Here is a 24,715-nt window from a genome sequence, read left to right as displayed (position 1 = left end):
ATGAGACTCCAGGCTATGGATTACTTTAGAAATCTTTCGTGATGTTGAAAAAAGGATAGGAAAGAGAAAACCTCTACATGATTCAAAGTTTGTGGGCACACTTTGCTGGACACTCTTTGCTCGTGGCCATGTTGGGGATGTGCATTATAAAGGGATAAAAGAAAATCCTGGCGGTAGCTGCCATGGCTTGATGAACATTGTATGTAAACCCTCTCTCCGGAAGTTAATGCAACCCTGATAATATATTGTGTGTACAAGTATGATTGAGTGCAGAAACGGAAAAGACATTGGTCTTAAATTTTATTACGCAATAAACCACATTAAGCAAAATAAACTCATATGTATCATTTTAATCTACGAATGCTACTGTTTACAAAGAATTTGCCAGCAGCCTTTGTGGAAATACGGCAGACATGATAGGTAGAGTAAAGATATTCCCATTCAGTATACAATAGCATCCATATGGTGGGATGCACGCAGTCGCTATACAGGACCTATATCTTGTGTGCAAACACATGCAAGATTTTGGTGGAAATCTTCAGTATACATTTCTTTTTTCCCCAACTCTAAAGTCTGGGTGTACCTTAATTTCTACATGAGTGCTCCATATACACAGAACTTTATGCTACAACATTTTCTACAAACAAACCAGGAAGTTACATTAAAATAAAAAATCAAAAAATCTAAAGCGAACCATCTCATGGGCCATTATGTTGACTAAAGCAATAAACAATGTATTACAATGGGCACTTACACCAGGAAAAAAATGAGAAAATATAAAGATCTGCAAATGTTCCATAGCAAAGGGACCAAATCACACATTGATTTTAAAGGCCACAAATTACTCAAAGCAACAAGTGATGGAAACAAATACCCTGACATGCATGGGTACCAGTCAAATGCTGACAAACGAGAAAGAATAAACACAACATTTCGTTGGCTGGAAACTGATTTCCAAGCGAACTGCATCAGTGCAGTGACCTGAAAATGTTACATCAGCTGTGTAAATTCCAAATTTTGATTCTCCTCATGCACAGCTGAAGAGTTAGAATGTGCGAGTACTCGAGAGAAATCAACATACCACAAAATGATATTTACAACTGTGGGTATGTGATCACAAGCACTCCACAATATGTACATCTATTGCATGAGTTCTTTGAGGAAGCAATCAAGTTTGATGCTTTCCTCGTCCATAAAGTTCTCAAAATGGGAGGGATGAGGGGGGAGAAAAAAAAATTAGGCCGTAGCTACATGTAGTATTCCTTGGAACGTTTTGATCCTTGTAACGCCACGGCGTCGTCGGCCGTCTGAGCATTTTTAGCTCCCTTGTCTTCGTTGGTGGTGTACATGCCTTTGTGACGAGACGTGTAGCGACCGATGAGGAAGAGGAGGAGGAAGAGTGCGAGGAGGAGGAGGATCACCACGACTGAAACAAACCAGGAAGGAATTCAAGTGAGAATATATTATTTACACTGTACAGTATGTCCAAAAAAAAAGGGAATTCAAGTGAGAATACATTATTTACACTGTACAGTATGCCCCCCCCCCCCAAAAAAAAAGGAATTCAAGTCAGAATACATTATTTACACTGTATACTGCATACGCCAAATATTTCGCGAGGTTTTTACTTTCGTGAATATCACGAGTCAGGTGCTATTCACAAAGTTACAGACACTCAAAAATATTGACCCTGATCCCGATGTGAATGTGACGTGCGCGTGTTCATTTCTCCGTTCAGTACAGGACTCCACAATCACAAATTTAACCACTGGCGAAATTGTCAGGAATTCCCGATTTTGTGAAAAATTAGACTTGCGAAATATATGGTGTACACAGTAGTATGTCAAAAAAAAAAAATGCAATCGGATTTTCGCACTGACAACTTCCAACTGTGACTTCAGGGTCTTGAATATAACATATTAGCTATAGTTTGCAGAGAACCCCATTCAATTTGGTTAAGTGCTCACAGAGAAATGTGGATTGTTGCAAAGCATGTCATGGGTCTGTTTCTTTCAAGATTAGCGCTTGGATGCTCTTGGAACTGCATATTATGAATGATACTTGAGATGAAGCAGAAAGGGCTTCTCTGTATCGTCACAAGTTTGGACAAAAATTCACATTTCCAAATGCATTTGTCAGAGATAAATTGGACACACTCCAAGCTTGTGCTTAGCATTATCTGGAAGAGGTTCAATGAACCCTACAAAATGCATTGAAAATAAGGATAAACACAGATTTTTTTAAAATTATTATTATTTTTTTTTTAACGATACAAAAACTCCTGCACCTACATAGTTGTGTCCATATTCACGGAAGAGCATATTTCAGGGAAGAGCATATTCAGATGAACATTGATGCATTCTGTGTTCACGGATAAAATGTACCAGGAGAATATATCATGTTCCTCATATTGCATGATATATAAGAAAAGAGAGAGAAGCAATGAATGAAAACATATCTGTAAGAGGATCAAGTCCCCACTATAGGCCCTGATAAAAGAATGAGAGGCATAGAGGGTAAAGCATACTGTCCAAGGAAGAGCATGACAGAGCAGGTTTTGAACCCATGTCCCTGTGTTCCAACTCACTTGCGATAGCAGCCTTGTCCCCTGCTGCCAGTGATGCTGAGACGGGGACAGCTGAGGGCTGGACCATAGTGGTGGGTTCGCTCGTTGTTGGCGGGTAGTCCTCTGACTCCAGAAGCTTTGGCTTCTGTTCGTCGATGCCGCAGCGTGACCTCGAGATGGCCCCCATCGCACTGAAGCCCGTGGGCCGATTTGGCGAGAAATAGATTTTGAGCGGGAGGAGGGTGTTGTACTCGACACGGGATATACAGCCAGCAAAGTCGTTACCACCATCGGCTGCAGAGAAATCAAAATACAATCAGGAGTTACAGTCTCTCCCATCCATGTTACAAATATATTTCACTGGGGAAGAATTCCATTTTTTACAATATTACTCCAGAAAAGAAAAACACTGCACTTTCATTCTCCATTTCATAATCACCCAAAAAACTATGTCATTTTTGGGAGTCAGGTTTAGAAATAAAAATTCTTGTACAACAAAAATACTGATGACTGATTCAACTACATATGCCTTGTCAACACTTGTAACCCTGATAAAAACCAGTAACACAGAACCCCCCCCCCCCCATAAAAAGAAAGAAAAAAGAACAAAAGAGGCAAAGCAAGTTGGTTTGATGTAAAAAAAATATGAAAACTCAATACTTATTCAAAATATCAAAAGTTTCATGTCTACATACTTTCTATCTGAATTTCACAGCCTAAGAATATTTGGCTTTCCACAACTTTGTTGGGTTCAACCAAACCTAACACTATGGAGCATGTATTGGCCTATTGGTAAGATTTGTTATCCAGTCTTAGGTTTGAACAGAATGTCAGGTAAAACATACTGATATATCATTGGCAAGCTTACAGTCTGAAAACATCAATCCTATCCAGAACAGAAATCTGCTATTCATGCTGGGTCACATATATGCTCTGTACATTACAACTATACATGGTAGAAGCAATTTCACAAGATTCTTTCAAATTATTACTGAAATCATTCACAGGGAGCTTAAACAGACATAAGATAATCATGTAATAAATAAGAAAGGTCTTGAGTGCCAGCCAGGCACTTCTAAACTTTATGTAGAAGCCATTATTATTGTCTGCTTTATTTAGCACACACTACTATGAGGTTTTACCTGAATTTCCAAGGTATATATGATCTGGTGTAAACATTGTTGAAGTGGTGGTAAGTGTTTCTCTTTGTAGGGTGTAGTCATCAACCTATGTGAGCGAGAAGGAAAAAAAAAATCCATTACTACATGTGTGAAAAAAAAAGCTTTTATAAAGCATTCAACAACTTTGGTAAAAATACATGCATGAAAGACACTTTGTGCAAATGCATTCAAAGAAAATCTGATCTTTTTATATTTTCAAGTCTTTACCACAGAGAAAGCTTATTTGAACAGAAGTGGAAAAATATATGGAAGAAATCAGAAATACTTCAGCTACAACAGTACAATAACAGACAAATATTACAATATTTTATAATCATCTGAAGAAATTCACACAAAACGGCACCCAGTAGGCATTTGAAAGTGTTCTCTTGGTCATACATAGTTCACTCTGCTTTGTATACACCTTCTATCATCTTGTATTTGCACACGAAATGTAAAATGTATCACATTTTCCTCCCAGATATACTTCTGTCACAGTGGTATGGCAAACCTGCAAATTTTAAAAAATTTTCCTCGCACCGACAAATACCATTCCTTAACGTAATGCAGGACACATTACTTGTAGATGTCTAATGCGTTACTCATATATGAATGTATCTTATGCAGTCATATTTAACCCTAATCAGGCTGGGCTTTTTTGGCTATGCTATATCTGGAATCCGCCCCCCCTTCAGATCTCGCCTATGGAACGCGCGATTGCGCCGAAAATCGGCACACGCGACGCCCGCGACGTATTCTATCAAAATGTATGGTTGCTTTCTCTGAAAAATTTTTCTTATATTTCATATTAATTAATTATTGTAATTTATGCACAAAATCAGTTTTGGGCTCTAAATCACTTATTAATGCTCCAATTAAGCTAATTTCTTTTTTAGAATGTTTCTTGTATCATTCTTCTGAGACATAGGATAAAAAAAATCTGTATCGAAATTAATTTCTTATGTATTTTATTGTTTTTTGAATTTCTTATGTATTTCTCTGTTTTTTGACCTTTTGTTTTTGTTTGTTTTTTGGCCAAAATTTGTCACAGACATTTTTCGAAGCATTATTATGCTAAAATAAATTAATTTAGACCATTCTAAGCGAAGATATGGATTTTTATGTGAATTAATTGAAAAAACACAATTTGCATTGGAATTTGTACACAAAATCACGTTTTGGAGCAATTTTGGGGTTGACAAATTTTTTTCGAACAGGCGTCGCGTCAAAACGGTACGCGCGGGTGCAACAATTTGGGTCTCAAAAGTTGCGCGATACTTAAAAGAAAAAAGTCATGAAGCATTGCGGCGGGAGCTTATCGCGTTGCGAAGATATTGCGCGAAACGTCGAGGGGGGCGGATTCCGCCCCCCCCCCCCCCCCCCAGCCTGATTAGGGTTAAGTTACGATATAACGGACACTGCTTAGGCCAAAAAAAAAAAAAACTGTTGCATTGGCGTAACCCGCCCGACCCTAAAAATTCCGCCGACCCCATGTTTTTTCATTATTTTTTTGCTATCGATATCAAATATCTTGTTGATTGCGATCGCGATTGCACAAACCCGGAAGTGGAAACGGCTCTGGGGATATCGGATGTACGAGGGAGAGATCTAGCGCCTCGCATAAGCCTTCCTTGATCAGTACGTCATCTGTTTCCAACACGGACATGTACTCTAACAAGATTTATTCAGTGTATACGTAGCATTCAGACTGCGATGTATTGTGCACAGTTTTGCCATAGGTTTCTTGTGTGGAGAACTTACACGAATCTGTATATGTGGGACTGTAATAGAGATCGCCGTGTGCGATGAAAAGATCGTACATATGGGTCAATTTGCATCTATCTTATCTAAGTCAAAATAGTAAAATATGAAGTGAAAACATTCAGGATAGGGATTTCAACATCTTTAAATTCTGTGAAGGGGTATAATTCCAGTAATATCGGCCACATAAATGATTTGTAGAATAGATGAACACAGCACATTCGGTGCAGCAGTTGTAACTGTTTACTGAGCTGAGCACAAGTTTTACACGCAAAATGCAGGTAGCAAAAAAAGAAAAAAAAAAAAAAAAAATCCGCCCGACCGACCCTATTTGAAAATCTCATGTTACGCCAATGCAACAATTTTTTTTTTTGGCCTTATCTTTGGTGCAATCGCAGAACACTGTATCAGATAATCTTGCACTGATATTAAGTGGATCACAAATTCCTCACAATGATCCTGCCTGAATCTGCTTTTAAAACCCATTTTCATGTTTTGTCACTAATTCCACTAGAGTGAGCTCATATGTTTGTTTTTATTCCTCTGTAAGATGCTAGCCCAGGAGGAAAGATGACACCATGTGGAAGCTTTGACCGGTGGCGGATCTCTCATGGGTACTTACCTGGAACTGTATTTCTTTCGCATCCCTCATGACATGCACAGAATGATTCTTGTTGTCTGCAAAGTTTCTGCTCTGTCTCAGCGTTGATTCTGTGCCACCGTCTAGCTGAACCTTCAGCAAAACATGCCCTGGACAGGAAATTAGGAAAGCAACCCATTTTAACACTGCCTGAAGATTGCTTGGTGTGTGTGCATCAGGTGCAAGACAGAATGATTGTACTCAAATTTATAAAGACAACCACATTAAACTTATGGAAATAAAACAACTGAGATTGGTCAATACTAGTACTCTTATTCATTTTAACTCTAGACAAAACAAAGCTGGTCATGGTACAGGCAACAGACAATCTGGATAGTGCAAGTGTTGCAGTGATCGTGGACATTTCAACATATGAGATTTCATTGTTCACCACCGAGAAAGTGATTTTAAGCTACTAGTACATGAATACACTTCAAAATTTAATACAGAATGTTTGATTACTACTGGATAGAAATAAGAAGCTTAAATGGCACTGATAGTACAATGAGGTTTTTATGTATGCAGTTCATCTTGAATACTATTCCATGAAACCTTCAAATATTCATAAGCATCACAACTAGGCTATCACTTGTGAAATACAGACACCTATTCTCAACTGTCATTAGACCCCTCTTTTCCCTATTAAAGACGCTCAATCATCGCAGGCGATTTGCAACTCAGTAGAAAATCATGACACGCTGCTCCTCCCGTTACCGTACCCCCCGTACGTACCGAATGCCGAACACGACGCTACGCAACGCACCAGCGAACACCCAGCTAGACTACAAGAGCCGTGCGAGCCGTCCACCCTAATTTCAACATGGACGCCCGAATACCTACTGAATGGGGCAGAATGGGTGCACGCACAAAACCGCATAACAGCCATGCGCATGAAAATTTCTCCTACGGGCTCCAATCATGACACAACTGAGAGAGCTGTGTGTGTACGTACGTACATGTACCTGGCTACAGTCTCTGTTTATTTGCATTGTGGTGCCAATTTCAGCAATCTAAGCAATAATATTTTAAAATTTCTGGACAATATTATAGACTATTTATATATTACATTATTAAATATTTAGTTTTATGAGTATGGTTTAATGAAGAAATATTAAAACTTTAAGCTTCATATATATATATATATATATATATATATATATATATACATAGCAAGTTGCAATGCATATGGCAGGTTGTTTTGATCATTGTGCAATGATCTGCTGCATATCACATGTCAGCTGTGATACGTTGTTTGGAATAAAAATTAAGTACTGCTTCAGTTCAGTTCAGTTCGGCTTAGCCTTTGGTTTAGTAATGAAACTTCACAATGGAGATCAAACAGCTGTCCAACTCATTAACTTTCCAGTATATGCAAAATATTTTGCTTCAGCAGCAAAGCAAAGGAACAAATAAAAAAGAAAATACATGTACAACGAAACAAATCAGACTCAAAGACGGTGGGGAAGGAAAAAATCATCCTCCCAACAATCCATATGCCTGGACAGCCAGAGTGCTATCTAATCAATATCCTAACACAGACACATGACAATTTGTTTTATCAGTGAAAGAAATTCTCTCTCTCTCTGAATAATATGAGCAGAATAACTAAGCAATGTAGTGAATAAAGAGTTAGAGTCTCTTTGCAGCAGGAAAAGTGAAATGAAATACATGAAGGAGTGATTATATCTCTCAATCAGCAGCAAAGGGTATGACGGTACCTGAACCATCCAGGGCTAGGTCTATGTGGGCGCCATCCAAGCCATGTTCCACTCTGAAGAGCTGCCCTCCAGGCTGGGTGGTTCTGAAGGCCAGGCTGATTCTGTCTGTCGCCGAATTCTGCTGCAGCGCCACTGGGAGGTCGTACGAGATCCGACTACCTTGCTGCATTTCAACTCCGACCTCTGATTGTTGGAGCCGCAGGAAAGGAAAGAATCGTGCACTCATATGATTTACGTTCTGAGCCGAGAACAGATTACACTCACACACAGATCGGGGTCAAATACATCAGTTTTCCTTGCCTTCAATGCTTTCATGCCTCAATAATCACAATGAAGAATTTCCCAATAATCAACTGCATGACATCATTGAATTAACATTGTGCACAGAAGAATACAACAATCCTTCCAACATATTGCTTCTTAAAGGGTATATACAGTTCTGGTCTAGGTGAAGATTTAGCTTTTAACGTTTTGCGAGATATTCAGAAACCACTCTATGAGATGTCAAAGAGCATGCAGTTCTAAGGGGTATCAAAAGTTTATTCGATGAAAATCGGTTTTGAAATCGCTGAGATATCCAAAAACAAAGTGAAACAAAGAGATCCTAATAAAGTTGTGGCATGTTGCCTTTTATTATTAGCACTTTTTCGGATATCTCAGCCATTTGAAAACCAATTTTCATCAAATAAATGTTGAATCCTTCTTAAAATTACATGCTCTTTCATATTTCATAAGAGGCTTTTCATTATCTCACTTAGGAATGTTCAAAACATGAATCCCCACCTCAACCAGTACTGTACAGTCCCTTTAAAAGTAAATCTACCTCACTGTATCGCAGTATGTAAAAATTTGACATGCTTTCAACCACTAAGGCAGTTGAATTCCATTTTCAATTCTGTTTCAACTGTAACTTTACAATTGATTAAGAAATAGGAACAATCAACATAAGGGCATGGGAATTGCGATGATATATCATGACACATTTTTGGCATAGATTCAAGAAATAAGGCTTAAAAGCACTTATTGTGGGTCAAATATAGTGATGATTATGATCTGTGCTGAAATGCTTTAGTGCGTGCCTCCTTGTGAAGCTCCTAGACATACCAGACAGTTTTTAGACCACAGAGCAGAAAACTGTGCATACCTGCTGAGCAGTAGTCACCATCAAAAGCCGTCTCCTCACACTGACAGTCTACGCTGTCATAGAGCTCCATGCATTGGCCCCCATTGAGACAGGGTTTGGTGGAGCACTGACCGATGCAACCAACAAGGACATCCTTGGCCACTTCTGCCTCCCTAGCCATGTCCATGATCATTCCGTTGACGGTCAGCTTGCGCATGCACCCTACAAAGCCATCTGACTGGACAGTGGAAGACCCTGTAGAACAAGTTTGCGAGAAACAGAAATACAGTGACCACAAAGGTGTAGCTTGGACAAAATATAGTCTGAACAGTCTTCCATTCCATACTTGTTTATCTTTACATTCTCAATGCACCACATACAATTCATTGATCTCTGTTCAATATATGACAAAGAAAAAAAGACATGAAAGATATTCACACCAGCAGCAAACAGTCCTCACCTGAACTTTTTTCAAACCATCATAAACAAGATGATATCTACAAAGACCCCTATACCATTGATTGCCCAGATAAGTCATATAATCTGACTGAGCTTATGCATATGATGAAATAAAAACTGCAGGGTAAGCATTAATGTGTCATTGCAGTTATCCAATACAGTCTTGGCTACATTTGTGGGACCAAAAAATACAACTCTCGTGATCTGCATGGCTATGATGGTAATATTTGCTTCACTTGTCCAAACATGTTATTAAAATCTAGAAAATTTGTTCTGCTTCCTGTCTGCCCCCTACTGCTCCCCTGTTCTAACTACCAGCACCTCAAGTCAAACCCCCCCCCCCCCCCCCCCACACAAATCCCACACACAAATCATTGGCATAGACATGATAGAAGAGACACAAGACATCTACCTATGTAAAGTGCACTGGTCAGTTCAAGGGTCAGCTCTGGCCTGGTAAAGGTCACTGTCTCCTTGCTGTTCCTGTCCACCTGCAACCAGACTGACTTGCGGTCAAAGTTGGCCCGGATGGTATGCCAGTCATTGTCATTGAGGGGATCCTGCACCGTCGAGGAGATCGTCGTGAGGTCGGCACCGTAGTCGAACCTGAGCTGCACCGTTCGAGCATTGATGAGCAGCCCCTGCAAACAGCAAGACAAATCATTCGGCCATGAATGCCGTCATTCGACATATCCTGTGAAATGAAAGCCAGGTTCATCTTGCATTTCAATTAATGATTACATGAGGTCATTACTTTGATATCTCTAAAGGGCTGAACTCCTGGATAAATATTACCACAGGTAAAAGACAGTTAGAATACTGAAAAATAGATTCCATTCTGTGAAAAATATTTACATAAAAAAAGAAGAAAATTGTCAAAATAAGCTCACTCTTCAGTCTACACCAAGAATACCTCTCAGTCAATACAATTCCAAAAAAATTAACTTGTACTTTGCAGTGCAAAAACTTCAGCAATCTTTAAATAAATAAATGTTCAAATCCATGATAGTAGACAATTCCTAGGATTTGAAAACTGCAAAACTATAACAAAGAAAAAAATGATGGCTTATTAGAGAGACATGGTAATTCAGCCTTGCCCAGCACCTGCCTGTACTAAAAATAAAAAGAAAAGAAGAAAATATGGTTTTCCTTTAGTAAAATCTAGTGCCAATGGAGCCCAAGTTTCAACATCAGACATTCCTCTACATTCTGCAGTCTGCACAGAACAAGGTTTCTATCATTCTGGCACAGAAATGCTACTACTTCATTTCCTACCTGTCACTCACTCACCTCAATGAGGCCCTCATCGGCATTGGCAGCAAAGAAGACTGCCCCTGACGACGGGTTGCTGCTGTCTGCCGGGTCAACGGTGGTCTTAAAGTCCAGGGTGATGTCCAGGGCTCCCTGGGGTGTGGTCTCCACTGATAGGGCCAGGTGGGCTTCCTTGGCTACAAAGGATACTATGTTGTCCTCATGCACTGGAAAGCGGTACGAGAGAGAGGACAGATTGTCAGGAAATACATTCAACTGAGTCATACATGTCATCTTGTCATTCTCCTGTTTGTATGTGTGCATGATGGTTCCATGACATTTGGTCCTTTGACAATTGCTATCATGAAATATCTGCATGCTTACCCAAACAGTAATTCCATCCACAAACATAACCATAACCCTAATCATAATCCTCATATCAAACTAAACCTAAAACCCTATCACAAGCCTAACCCTGACCCTAAATCCTTGGAGAAATAAGACCAGAGCAATTGTCACAGGAGCAAATGTCATGTCATGCATGATATATGTTATGTTCTAAGGTGCTGTTATCAGGTCTTAAAGATACTACAGCAAATGAATACAATAGTATTGGATTGGGAAGACTTGCTGACAATTATCATCATCACTCTCTGAGGTTTGTTTTCTTTTTTTTGCATACTACTTCATGTCATCTTCAATGTGAGTTTGATTCTTGGTCATGAAACCAAAAAGATATCGTACTGCTGTATGCTTGCTTAAAAATATAGCTAATGATATATGAATTAATTATGGGAAAAACTATCATATGTGTAATTCATGCCTGGGGATGATAAATGGAACAAGAAAATTAGTGAATAGTGATTTACTGAATTATTGGTGTGTGTGCAAGTTAGCACTCAATATTTCTTCATTTCTGAAATAAACTGATTTTAAAACGTTTTATTCATTCAAATGTAGAATTACTTCATCAAAACTTGTGTCCATTTCACATCCAGATTGCATAGCAGTAAGATGCAGTCATTACTGTAATGCTATATAGAGTCTTTATGAACTCTGCACTGCAATGATGCTCAAATAGTCAACTTTCAGATGGATGAAATCAAATCAGGATCAAAGAATCATTCAATCTAGTTCTGGAAAAAGAATTTGAAGGACGTGAATACTTACTAATATTTTCTTTCTTTCCACTTTGTTAACTCTTTATGTGCCACGTTCGCACGCCCGACTCAGTCGACAGCGTGCCAACTTTGCATATTCTGCTCAAACTCACAAACCCGTCCAAACCGATCAATAAATCGCCAAATGCCAAAATACAATGAAACTGTTTCTCGCGATTCCGTTCCTCTCACATATGGGTAGCATTTTACGTGGTGACCGACCAGCAAGCAGTGTTCCCTACTGGATTTCCATGAAAACTCTAAGTTTCTGTCACTGTTTTGTATGCAAAATTCATGCATTTACAGTAATATAGCTGCAAGTCATTTGAAAGAAAAGCAATAATAGATTTGTCATACACTTTACTTCAAAGCAAGGCTTGGCATTTTCTCTACAACTTTACACACAACATGTCCAGCTTTTAACAGAAATGTATAAAGTAACATTGATCTTAAAAAGAGAATGTTTTCTAAAAGCATAGCTGCGTTGATGTCTTAGAATAACGTGGCACACAGGGAGTTCCCATCATGGCATATAAAGAGTTAAGAAAGGGGGAGGGAAGAGATGCAAGGGTTGTGTGTGACCATTAAACCATCATCTCACCATCTCCTCTGCACATCAGCCTGCCCAGCTGAAAAGACGCTCTGGAGCCGGCATCCCCCGTGTCTCCAAACCGGAGTTCCTTGACCGGGAGGTTCTCCTTGTCGGTCAGATCTCCCTCATCCACCTGGTTGTTGGTGTTGCTGCCATCGCAGTTACAATACTTGGAGCTGTCTGGGGAACAGGTCATCCCAACTCCACAGGCACACTGATTAGAAAGAGAGCGAGAGGACCATGTATATTTGAGAGAAAAAGGTGAAAACTGGTGAAACATATTTTCAAAAGAAGGATTCAGACTTTTATTCAAGCAAGGAAAAGCCAATCTGCTAATACTGCCATGACAGCTTCAAAGAATAGAAGATAAAATGCAAATGTGAATAACAAGCTTAAAAGTCTGAAAAGATTACAATGCAACATCTTTTATCCATATACATTGGCCAATTTTCTTGAATGTGGGCTATCAACTTGGAATCAACTTAAATATATATATACATATATACATATATACATATATATATAATATATTTGCCCTTTTTTTTTTTGCGGTATCTAGTGGGTCTAGGAGCCCCACCCTAGAGGAAGAACTCACCCTTCCAGTTCCTGTTGCTGCCCCACCCCAGTTTGTCATCATCTGGTCGTGTCTGCTTACCCACCAGCCATACGCAGGACCACCTGGGTGAAAAGATCACATACCATGACAAAATGGTATAAACTACTCTCTCCTCTTCTATGTATACAAGTATGGGGCATTACTGTTTACGCACTACTTGCTTAACAGGAGGTGCCTAGAAGACAGCGAGACAGTCACACAATGTACGCATCATATATTGGCTGCGTGTGTTGATGTATATTTATAATGCCCTAACAAACTGAGTAATATGTGGCAACAAAATACTTGTCAGACATGTAAATCTCAGTGTGGTTGACAGCATGCCTACAACTTCTCAGCTATACCACAAGTTATATCCTCTACAGCAGACAGTATACAGGAATACTAAGTAATATACTCCTTGCATTCATCCTAGGACCAGAGGACCAAAAGGAAAGAAATGTAAATTCCTCCAAAGTTCTGGACATTTTCTGCTCTCTGATCATCTAATCTGTTGTGTTTGTGATGCGCATAACAAACTTTGGTTCCACACATCCCATCTAGCTCTACATTTTCAGCAGTAGCAACCATCATTTCCTAAACAGTCCCTCCCCTCCCTGAAAATGGGGGGGGGAATAGTTGAAAGAGAAAGATCAGCAGTATATTGTTCCTATCTGTTCTTGTCATTTTTAAATTTCATTTTTACAAAAAGGGAACAAAAATCATTGTCATCTTTGGTTAACGCCAATACGGCTAAATCTTCAAAGCATTTGTGCGTGTTCTTTTGACCTTCACCAAAAAATATTACTCATCTCATATCTCTATTTAGCACAGTGAATCTGCCAATTATCAATCAGTCAAAGTGAGGAGATATAAGAATGCCTTGTCATTCTCCTCATCATGCAAAATGTCCTCTGAGATCTGACATAAAGCTGACACTAAACATGAAAGCTCAGATTTGGCACAAAACTGACAAACATCAGAAAGCTGAGATTCAACAAAAACCATTAAACAGTGTTTCTCACTTGGCGAGTTTAGAAGCCTGCTGTTGGTACACTGGTACTGGATGAACTGCTTGCATGCTTCTGAGCTCTCAATCAGGGCTTGCATCTGGTCCAGCGAGGCCTCGTACCCAATCTCTCGACTGAAAGACCCCGGTGCCTCGTGGCCAGAAGGCACGTTCATTGTGGTCTCCGTGTCATGACTGACCTCTGTCCAGTGGTAGCCAGTGTTCACTGAAGCAAAGAGTCACAAAATGGCAACAATGTATTTGTTCTTTTGATTTCAATTCAAGAATATGATAATGGAATAGTGTCATCAGTGTTGGCGATACTGTCAACAGGGTCTTACCAGCACCACTGGCCCATTTTTTTCACCAATGTCAAGAGGGACAAAGTGGGTTACATATAGCTTGTTTATGGATGGAATACAGCTACCAGGGTATCAACGTCATCCTCTCCTGTTTCTAAGTTCAGTGCCTCATTTACTCTACCCATGAGCTCCCTCTACATTACAAATCTTGTCACACAAGGAAATTATGTTCATTCTTATCATCATTGTGACTGTTTTTCATCTATCTTCCCATTCTTCTTCTTCCGACTATTGTTATTATTATTACTGTTATTATTATTGTTATTATTATTATTGTTATTATTATTATTTTTTATTATTATTATTGTTATTATTATTATTAATAATATAATTATTATTACTACTACTATCATTATTATTATTACCATCATCATCATCATCATTATAACATTCTTCAGTATCATTACTATCATCATTATCATTATCATCTTTTATTTATTATTATTCAGTCTCATCTAAATTGTGTTCAAAAATAAACAAGTCATCAACCCAGTTGCATAATCATCCTCAAGAATAGAATGAGATAATGATTTTCCAGGAACAGCCTTGTTAATGTAAAATAAAATAAAAGCTAGATCCTGTAAAGACTGTAATATACAGCAAAACCAGAAATGGAGATACAGAATTACTCTACTTGGCACGGTAATCACGCTCTACTTAAATCGATAATTGGGCACTTATAGGATTTTCACCTAATTAGATTAAACACTGCCCAATTTGATTGGCAAATCAGACTTAGTCAGCTTATCTCTCATAGATATGTGCACAGCATTCTGGGATATGGAATGGCACATTAGGGGCGTCCATTCAGGCAGGGAGTAATTACATTTCAAGGTCTCTTGATTCAATCAATACCTAATACAACATGGTTGATTTGTTACTCTCCCTCAGTCCACCTGCTACAATCATCTCACAAGGGCACACGTCATGCTATGCCCCATTTATCACAAATCTCTTTCCATGAATGAATACAAATTCATATGTCCAGGTAGTAGTTCTTTTTCTTTCTTTTTTTATTCTATCCCCCCTCCCCCATATTTTACGACAATTAACAAATCCTACTGCTTTGATCTCAAGTTTCTGAACCTTCAAATAAACATCAAAGTGATAAACATGCACATTGATTCCTGTGACATCTACTTGCATTTTTATGATCACAGTGAGTAAACTACGCTCTCAAAGAAATACTTTTACCCTAATGTGGATTGCAACTTGTCACTCTTTGACGAGAAACTTTCACTAGTCAGAAACAAATTTATTAATCTGATAAATCTGAACTGTTTCGACAATTTTCACATTTCCCTTTGCAAAGACCTAATCTGCACCAAAATATCTCCTACACACTCTCCAGGTAAGAGTATCATGATAAAACAAAGCCAATAGTTCACTCAATTCCACCATGATCACTTGAAGTAACATGAGTGAGAATCATACATTCAGAAAAGATTAAAAGTGCACAATACAAAGTGAATCACTTATAAATACAAGTGTACTACAGATTGACATGATCACACAGAAATTTCACAGTATAAATCCCATTCTCAAGGACCATCAACATGAAACTTATCTAAAAGAAAATGAAAGGTCAGCATGATGTGTGTGGATAAATGAAACACTTTGAGGTCCAGTGAGGGAGAGAGTAATATGTAAGGTCAATCTGACCACATCCTCACCATCAATATTGCAGGTCACAGTGAAGGGGTCAAGAGGTCCACTGCCATCAACGTCCACTATGTGCTCTCCCACCAGTCCAACGTGCTCGCACAGGTGGTCATAATCCGCTGAAATTAGAAATGAAAATATGCTCTTATTTTTTTTTCCCATCATTTTTACAGTGACCTTCTATACCATGAGTGTAACTTTCTGAGCACTGGTAATCATATATATCATTCATGTTATTGTTCTTGCGAGAGTCATTGCTACTAGAAACTACAGTGCTCACTGCTATAATGGGTGCCTTGGTTTGAGCATGAGAAAAAAAAAATTGTTTCCATGATTCCTCCAGTGGGGGTCACTGTACTGGTACTATACTACCACTACTATTTCCAAAACTTCTATCCCTATCAAATTCTTTTTATAGTTAAAACAGAAGTAGCAAAATGAAAGAGAAATCAACTACTCTATCTACTACTTGAATGGTAAAAGAAACTGAAAAAGTGCAAACATGACAACAATAATCATTAATATCAAAAGCTACTACAACAAAGTCCATCTTGACAATAATTCACACTATCAATGATTGTGGAATACTCAGCAAGAAGAATAATTCTTCTCAGCTGAATTGATGTTCTAAGATTACAAGAGATACTTTTTAGTTTGTATTTAATATTGACACAATCCTTGCTTTGCCATATGCTTAGAAAACTTTGTTCATTATCCTTCACTGGCATAAAATGAAATATGTGGCCAAGACAGCGGCCAGGACATTACACTTTTGCTCTGACATCTTACTTGAATGGCAAACATCTCCACCGTAGCCAGTCCCAGCGCAATCGCATACAAACGTGTCCCAGTCCGACGAACAAACTCCACCGTGCTCACAGGGATTTGGGCTGCACCTAGATTTTATGACATTGACAGACCAGAACAAATGAGCACCAAAAATAACAGAGTAAATTCACAGCTTCCTGTTGAATCTGTCCAAAAGTTAAAATGGTATACTTCAGGAGAACAAAAAAAAAAAGTTAAATTGAATAAATGCAGTACAGTAAAAGTTGCAAATTACAAAGATATATATATATATGCAAAATCTAACATACACAAAGGATACCGCATGATTTTTGGTCACCAGGGAGTGTGAATGTCAGAAGTCACGTAACAAGGCATCACTAAATTTCCCCAAAAGAGTTATCTTGGTCACATGATATTGGTCATGAGACTCTGGTCATGTGGTTTTGACATCACTTTGTTAATTATAACTCTACTGCAATATTTCATTTATAAAACATAACAGACTGCCTTCATGACACTATTCAACAGAAATATGACTGATATCCTTGGCAATCCCCAGGAACATATTCTCAAGGGGAAGGGGGGGGGGGTGAAATAGATAGTCTTGAAATCAAAGCTTTTTATCTTTTTCTAACTAAATTCAACAAGTATCTTGACGCATGGTGACATTACAAAAAGTGATTTACAGACATCAGAAATCAGAATAACTTTCTTCCAATCACTTGTCTGATTTTGAACAAATTGTCATACATCAATAGCTTTTGCATCCTGACCTCTTTGGGGCTCAGAGTAGTGAAATATCAAAAGCTTGTCTTCTAACAGTCCCCAGTAAATCATCTAAATTTAGTCATGTCATGAATCATCTGAGTAGATTATCCTTGATTTAATTGCTCTTGGGTCTTAGACTGGCTGGATGATCCACTTTAATGCCCAAATTCACATCCTGTGTCGACAGAATCCTGCTAATCCGAGAATCCCACCTGTGACCCGACAGAGGCCTTCCCCCCATTCTTCCTGGGATCCACGGAGCAGAGGATCAACTGAATCACAGGATGGGAATTCAAACATGACGGTCTTACAGTGCAAGGTATGTTTGAGCCTTTCACAATGCACATTGTAGGTACCCAATGTAACAAGTATCTAGCTACATGTTTAAACTGATTTTCAAATTATGTTTTCCAATTAAATGACTTCAGGCCACATAAATTATGGTCAAAGGTGTCCACAGGCTGTGCATAACAGAGAGCAGTTGTCTCCCTAGAGAATGCACACACTCGTAAGAAGATGCATTTAATGGGATGAATACCATACACCTTTTAAAATCAAACTAAGTATGACAACAGGTTAATCAATGATGGAAAATATAATATAAAGAATGGCTAACAGCAAAAACTTAGGGCAAAAGGGTGGGAAAGGGGACAGGAAGTACCTTCGCCTCATATACAAACGGTTTTGTGTACCCTGGAGCAGTCACACATCTCTTCACTATTTCACATTGCCATCAGACATTTAGCAAGGGCACTATTTTGCATGATTACCATACTGCAGTATTTGCAATACACAGCATGCAGCTTTTTCTTTTATGACATGAGAAAAACTTGTTTTTATATCTACTGTAACTCTTCAAGGCCAGGCAATTTTCTTTCTTTCAGTAACCTTAGTTAGAGTGCAAATGATTAAAGTCATGGGGTAAAGAGTAGGCACTGCATTATTTTCACCAGTGTCTTCATTCTGATAAGAGACTCAGTCATGGTTCTTTTTGTAGATGTACTTGTGATAAAAACACATAATTTTTAGCAGGGCTTGACTCCAACTATTTTCTTTGGTGGCCTGTTCAGGCCACTAAAATCCTAAAAAGGTTAACGTTCAATTTTGGTGCCCCCCCCCCAAAAAAAAAAAAATGTATTGTCCCAAAACAAAACAAAAACAAAAACATAAAAACCCATTTAGAATATCAGTTGCGCTACTGGGCCACCAAAAGATAACCTTTTTCGGGCAAAATTTGGTGGCCAGAGATCAATTTTAGTGGCCCAGAGCCACCGGGCCACCACTAATGCTGAGCCTTGCCTATAGTAAATACAGCTTGTGTGCTTACAGTACACATCTACATGTATCATGTAAGTGTCATGTGAGAGCATTCTGAAGATTCGGGCATATATGAGTGACTACATGCATTCGATGTCTCATTCCCCCCAATTCGTCATCAATCCACCAATCAGTCATCACGTACCAATCAAAGAGTGCACAGGTGTCCACCTGCAAGCCCTCCATGACGACTCCCGCCGGGAGAGAGCCGGACTCCAGGCTTGTGATGTCGACCGCGACGTTCTGCAGGTGGATTTCGCTGATGCAGCCTCGAAATCCCTCCAGATAGGGCTCGTGTATCACTGGAATGGCTGAATGAAAGAATTAATATGATTGAATTAATACATTGAACTCAGCACAAAAGGATTTGTAAGAACAACAGCACTTCTTTCAGCTGGTACCTCCATCATCTTTTTCCTTGTTATTCTGATTTTTTCATGCTGTAAATTATATCACAAATATTTTCCATATGATACTGTATATGCTGTTATTATTGCGTACAGATATCTTTGCAAATGAGGAGACCATAGTCAGTTTCGCGAGATTTTGTTTTCGTGAATTGACACCGATGTTAACATTAATGCACTATCACCCGGGCACTTTGAAACATTTTCGTGTGTTGTTAAATCTGCGATCCAACGGTGATTCGCGAAATTCACGAAAATTTAACAATCGCGAAAATAACAGCTTATACAGCATTCTACTTCTCAGAATATGTCTAACAAAGTTTGATGTGTTCCTAATAAAGCAAGGTCTGTAATACTGTCAAACCTGTCTATAGCGGCCACCCCAAGGGAGATGAAAAAAGGGGCCATTGTAGACAGGTGGATGCTATAGACAGGGTTGTTTACATGGCCTTTCTCTTGGGGGGAATCGTGTTTAGTGGTCACATATGGTAGGTCGCCGCTACAGACGGTGGTCGCTATAGAAAGGTTTGACTGTATTGACAAATAAAAATTATGATGATTTGCAGCGTGTGAAAAAAAAAAGACCCAACAAAGACATCTTTGTGGACAAGTAGACAAGAAGAGTCAGAATACTTAGTACATCTAGATCAATTCACACAAGCATAAATTATATCATGAGTGAAAAGTCTTGTCAATTTACCTCCTGTCCAGCAAGAAAGGCATTCAATCACCTATCTGTACTCCTCAATGTTACATGACATCAGAAACCCAGCAAGTGTAAATGAGAATGAAACACTGGGGACTGTACTCACTGCTTCCACCGATGTAGAATTCCGACGTGGTGGAGACAAAACTTGTGTCTTGTGAACTGCGGCGGTCAACGCCATCCACTGTGACAATCAACTGGCCATTGGCTACCTCCACCCGTACTTTGTGCCAGAGACCATCATTTAAACCAAGTACTGCAACAAGAGAAAAAGACAGAATGGAATAAGCAACAGCAGAATATGTTGATGGCATGACCTTATTTCTACCAATGACAATTTCAATAACCAAACAAGCTGATGAAATCAGGCTTGGCATTGGCAGTTCATGAGGAATTTCTCAGTTTGTCTGCCTTTGATGTTACATCTGAATTCATACCAGGCAGATTTCATGCAGTCATTAAAAAAAAAAGGATCTGTTAAAGATGAGTAGCTTACATGCATTCTAGGGATATTCTCTAAACTGTAATGTTACAATCCAATCTGACAGGTAACATCATCAATGGACCTTGAAGTAAATATATATTCTTTCTTTTCTTTCCACCACAGCCTCACATTATCTGATACCCAGACATGAAACTGAAATGTACAGGTTTCTCCGCCGTGTACATGAAACACAAAGGAATACCCAACATTTTGTGATATGCTACAACTATATAGGCAAAAAACAAATGAAATATGAAAGTTCATGTAATGACACTCCCTCGTTAAAAATGTAGCTACTATACACATGACATAGGAGACACCAGAGACAGAGAGCAATGTTTGTTATTATCACAATTTTGGTTCATTCATTATTAGCAAAACATTGTTATTACTTCATTTTTCCTCTTTGATCCTTGCTATATCACTCTTGTCATGTTGCACAAATTTTGTAATGCAAATTTGTACGGTGCAGTACGTAGGGGTCAACCTTTGATAGATCAAGGACCTTTCTCATCTCCTCGCCTCGTATCCTGCACATATAATAATAGTAATAATTGCATTTATATGGCGCTTCATACTGGTGTTTCTAAGCGCACTGGTGCTATTCATACAAAAAGACTAGAAAACACTACCGTTTTCCTTTTCTTCACTTGGAGAAACATGCCTTGGTGCCGTTCGTATTTTGTTATTGCACATCTTTGATGTACATGTCTATGTATATCTTTCATTTTCATTTCATTTCATTTTATTATATTCTTCTCCTTTTTCCCACAGAACATAACACAGTATAAATTAGGAATCATATCACAATCGTGTACATACATCTTGCAAATGATATCAAATGATACAATAATAAAGTTACATGCATGTACACGCAAAAAAATACAAGGTTATGTTTCAGTTGGAAAAAAAAAAGAACTGAGAGGTCCACTAAAAAGCAAGCTTGTAGATTGTGAACCCCTCAAGAAAAATCTAATGAAATACTTATTTGCATATGCTTAGCACAAGTTTAATTTAAGACAAGACGAAACAAAGTAGGAGACACAAAGCAACGTGACACGACTCAACAAAATAGATGGAAAAAAGGAAGGAAGTAAGGAAAGAAGAAAGAGAATGCCTACACGCTGATCAAGGAAACGAAAGAGGGAAACGAAAGAGGAAATTGAAGAGGGAATTGAAGAGGTGCTTCAAACAGCTGGTGGCTGCATACAGCCGTGCAGAGATTATGATGGCTATTTCATTATAATAAATTCAGAGATTAATTGATTGATGGTTGGATGATGAACCCTGTGGTTGTTGGGACTTGGTTAATAAAAGCGAAAAATCAGAGAGGGTTTAACAGAAAGGATTTCAACTTCCGCTTAAGGGGTGTGAGATATAATTGAATGAATGAATAAATTTCACCATGAATATCAGTGAAAGAAACTACCCCTTAACATTATGTCTCACAGATCTCAGCTGGTGGTCAGTGGTCACTCTCACCTGTGGGGATGTCACTGGCCTGTCCATTACCACTGGTCTTGAGGGAAACAATAAACACAGAATCACGGAGTCCCAGGACGATGAACCCGCCGTTGGCCATGGCGTTGTAGAGGATCATCGAGTTGTCGTCGAACGTCCGGAATCTCAAGTGAATTCTGGAAAAAAATCAGAGGATGAAAATGAGCCATATTCACCAGCATATTGGCAGGATGATAAGTATAGTGAAGGAGAAACAGAAAGAGTGAGAGTGAGAGAGGATGGCAGAATGAAACAATGATAAATCACTTTACAATGGCCTAGAGGTTTGGACAAGGATGAAACTTATATATTACGACCCCATAAGTCTACTTTTGAAATACCATAATAAAAAGAAAACATTTCCGCCTTCTTTTTTATCAATCTATTCCTATACCAGCTCAACTGTAACTCTAACTGTCAAATGTAGTGGATATGACTAACCATGAGTATAATTAAGGCAATGAAATGACAACATGAGATCATGCTCCACTGTGATAACTGTCATTTTAGAGCAATTAAGGTAAGCATAATGACCAGGTAATGTGCCAACGAGGAACTCTTGCCACAAACAGCTGCTTTTGTCAATACTTTCACTCCTGATGACAAAGTAAGAGACAGTATAGCAGCTAATAAACACTGCTGGACTAATGAGAAAATGGAAGGCAAAATGAAATGTCACTGCTCAAGCAGTAATACAACTCATTGTTCTAAAAGGCGACTTTTGAAATGTCACTGTGATTTACAGTGCATGTATGCATAATAGATAGATAGATAGATAGACATAGATAGATCTCAGATCTAGATAGATAGATAGATAGACAGACAGATAGATAGATAGATAGATAGATAGACATAGATAAATATAGACTGATCTAGATAGACAGATAGATAGATAGATAGAAAGATAGATCGATAGATCTGAAGATAGACATAGATAGATAGATAGATGGATAGATAGACATATAAAGGTATCGATAAATATATACTTGTCACATCATAACCTTTATCTTCTAGTCCTCTGTCAACTAATTACATCTGGAGCATCTAATGCAACACAGATAACATCATTCCTGTTTGGGTTTCACTACACATAAAAGCCTTCAGAGAGAAACATTGTAATGACAGGCGTGTGATGAGATTGCAATTTAAGTAGGCGTCAAGTGACTCGAGTGCCCCCTAATCAGAATCTCATATACAAAGCATACATTAGAGGCTAGACTTCTACTGAACATCTTCTGATGCAAGTGCCAGATCTAACTAGCTGTTCATGTAATACTTGTTGTTTTGCAGAAATAGACAAACAACAAAGACACATTTGTATCTGTTGATGAAATTGCTTTTTGTGACAACGCATAACAACTGCAATTAACATACAAAAAATAGACACAAGCACACATGAACAAGAAGACAAATTCTTATGAAATGAGATAATAATGGTTGAAATGGGTTGTTTAATACATTTGATGTCACTTGAGAATATCAATAACAAACACACAAATGATTAATGTGACCACGTTCCCTACCTAACGTTAATATACCCAAAAACCTTGGCTGTATGATACAGTCAGGCCTGTATTCCAAAATCCCCACCACAGCATAGAAATGACATGCTGTCTTTAGACACAACAAAGGATTCTGATGGAAATCCGCTTTATAGCCGTCTTCGAAAACAGGAGGTCTGCACATTTGGACATTTGGTAAAGTACACATAGGTTTGAATGCATGGCATATGGAGGGAAAAATTGTTGCTCATCATGACGGTGTAAACAATGCAATTTTACACAATGTTTTATTCCAATGCCTTGTAAGGAGGAATGTACAAGTCTGACCAAGACTTACGTGAAGTTGTTGAAGGAGCCCTGGACTGTCCACTTCAGGTAGGACTCGACCGTCGGAAAGGTCACTGTCGTCATGCTGGAGCTGCTGCAGCCCTCCATGACGCTGCCTACGGCCGAGAAAGCTGTCCTACCTCCGACGATGACCACATTGATGATGTCCAGAGCGATGCCAAGCTGGCTGGGGTCGGCCGTGTTGCTGATTCTCACCAACTGCAGGCAGCCAACAAAGTTCTCGTTCACATTGTGGAGAGATTTTGCCACTTCCGATGCTCCACCTACTGTTATCTGTAGTGAAAATTCAATAGACATAAAAAAAAAAACACACATGTTGGTTCGATTTCACTCTTCACACATCATGGTCTTTTTATTTCCAATATCTAAAGGCAAATACATAACTACTATAACCTCATACACATAACCAATCACGTGGCAAAGTTTCACTCCTGTGACTTCTATCACAAAATTCTCCCAGAAGACAGTTGGTCGACATAGGAGCAGAATTTTCTAGTTGCTATGATTTATCAGGGCACTTCAGCTGTACCAAAGTAGCGATGAAATCCTATCCTGGGGGGGGGGGGGGAAGCTTTTTAGTTTTTCGAATTATCATTTTTCAGCACAATGGCTTTAAACAGTGAACACCTGGGCATTATACAATTGTATCATTCTTTGGGTTTGAAAATCAAGTATCACCTGAAAGTAGCTAAGTACAGAGAAAAAAGGGTAAGTAGATGCAGAGTAAGAAACATTTTGAGAGCAAAACTCACATTTACATTTGAAAATTGAAAAAAAAATGCACTGCATAGATACTACATATATGCTGTAAAACCAAAGTTCAGGAAAAAATGCCA

General features: G+C 38.7%; 1 protein-coding gene across 1 annotated transcript in view; it reads right to left on the bottom strand.

Annotated features, from left to right (window-relative positions):
* Positions 1-238: 238 nt before the first annotated feature.
* LOC140237496 (neurexin-4-like) overlaps positions 239-24,715 on the bottom strand; it is a 75,801-nt gene continuing 51,324 nt past the window's right edge. The window contains exons 7-23 of the mRNA XM_072317423.1: positions 23,869-24,152; positions 22,012-22,166; positions 20,152-20,301; positions 19,078-19,243; positions 16,848-16,954; positions 16,070-16,177; positions 14,051-14,260; positions 13,026-13,108; positions 12,440-12,644; positions 10,718-10,905; positions 9,840-10,068; positions 8,990-9,223; positions 7,846-8,028; positions 6,110-6,237; positions 3,709-3,793; positions 2,588-2,860; positions 239-1,426 (exon numbers count right to left, since the gene is read on the bottom strand). Coding sequence (XP_072173524.1) covers positions 1,248-1,426; positions 2,588-2,860; positions 3,709-3,793; positions 6,110-6,237; positions 7,846-8,028; positions 8,990-9,223; positions 9,840-10,068; positions 10,718-10,905; positions 12,440-12,644; positions 13,026-13,108; positions 14,051-14,260; positions 16,070-16,177; positions 16,848-16,954; positions 19,078-19,243; positions 20,152-20,301; positions 22,012-22,166; positions 23,869-24,152 — 2,967 coding nt within the window. The 3' untranslated portion in view covers positions 239-1,247. The remainder of the gene's footprint in view (positions 1,427-2,587; positions 2,861-3,708; positions 3,794-6,109; positions 6,238-7,845; positions 8,029-8,989; positions 9,224-9,839; positions 10,069-10,717; positions 10,906-12,439; positions 12,645-13,025; positions 13,109-14,050; positions 14,261-16,069; positions 16,178-16,847; positions 16,955-19,077; positions 19,244-20,151; positions 20,302-22,011; positions 22,167-23,868; positions 24,153-24,715) is intronic.

This window comes from Diadema setosum, chromosome 14 (assembly GCF_964275005.1).
Source record: "Diadema setosum chromosome 14, eeDiaSeto1, whole genome shotgun sequence".
NCBI lineage: Eukaryota > Metazoa > Echinodermata > Echinoidea > Diadematoida > Diadematidae > Diadema > Diadema setosum.
Note: the sequence above shows the minus strand (reverse complement) of the source record. Positions and strands in the feature narration are given on the sequence as shown.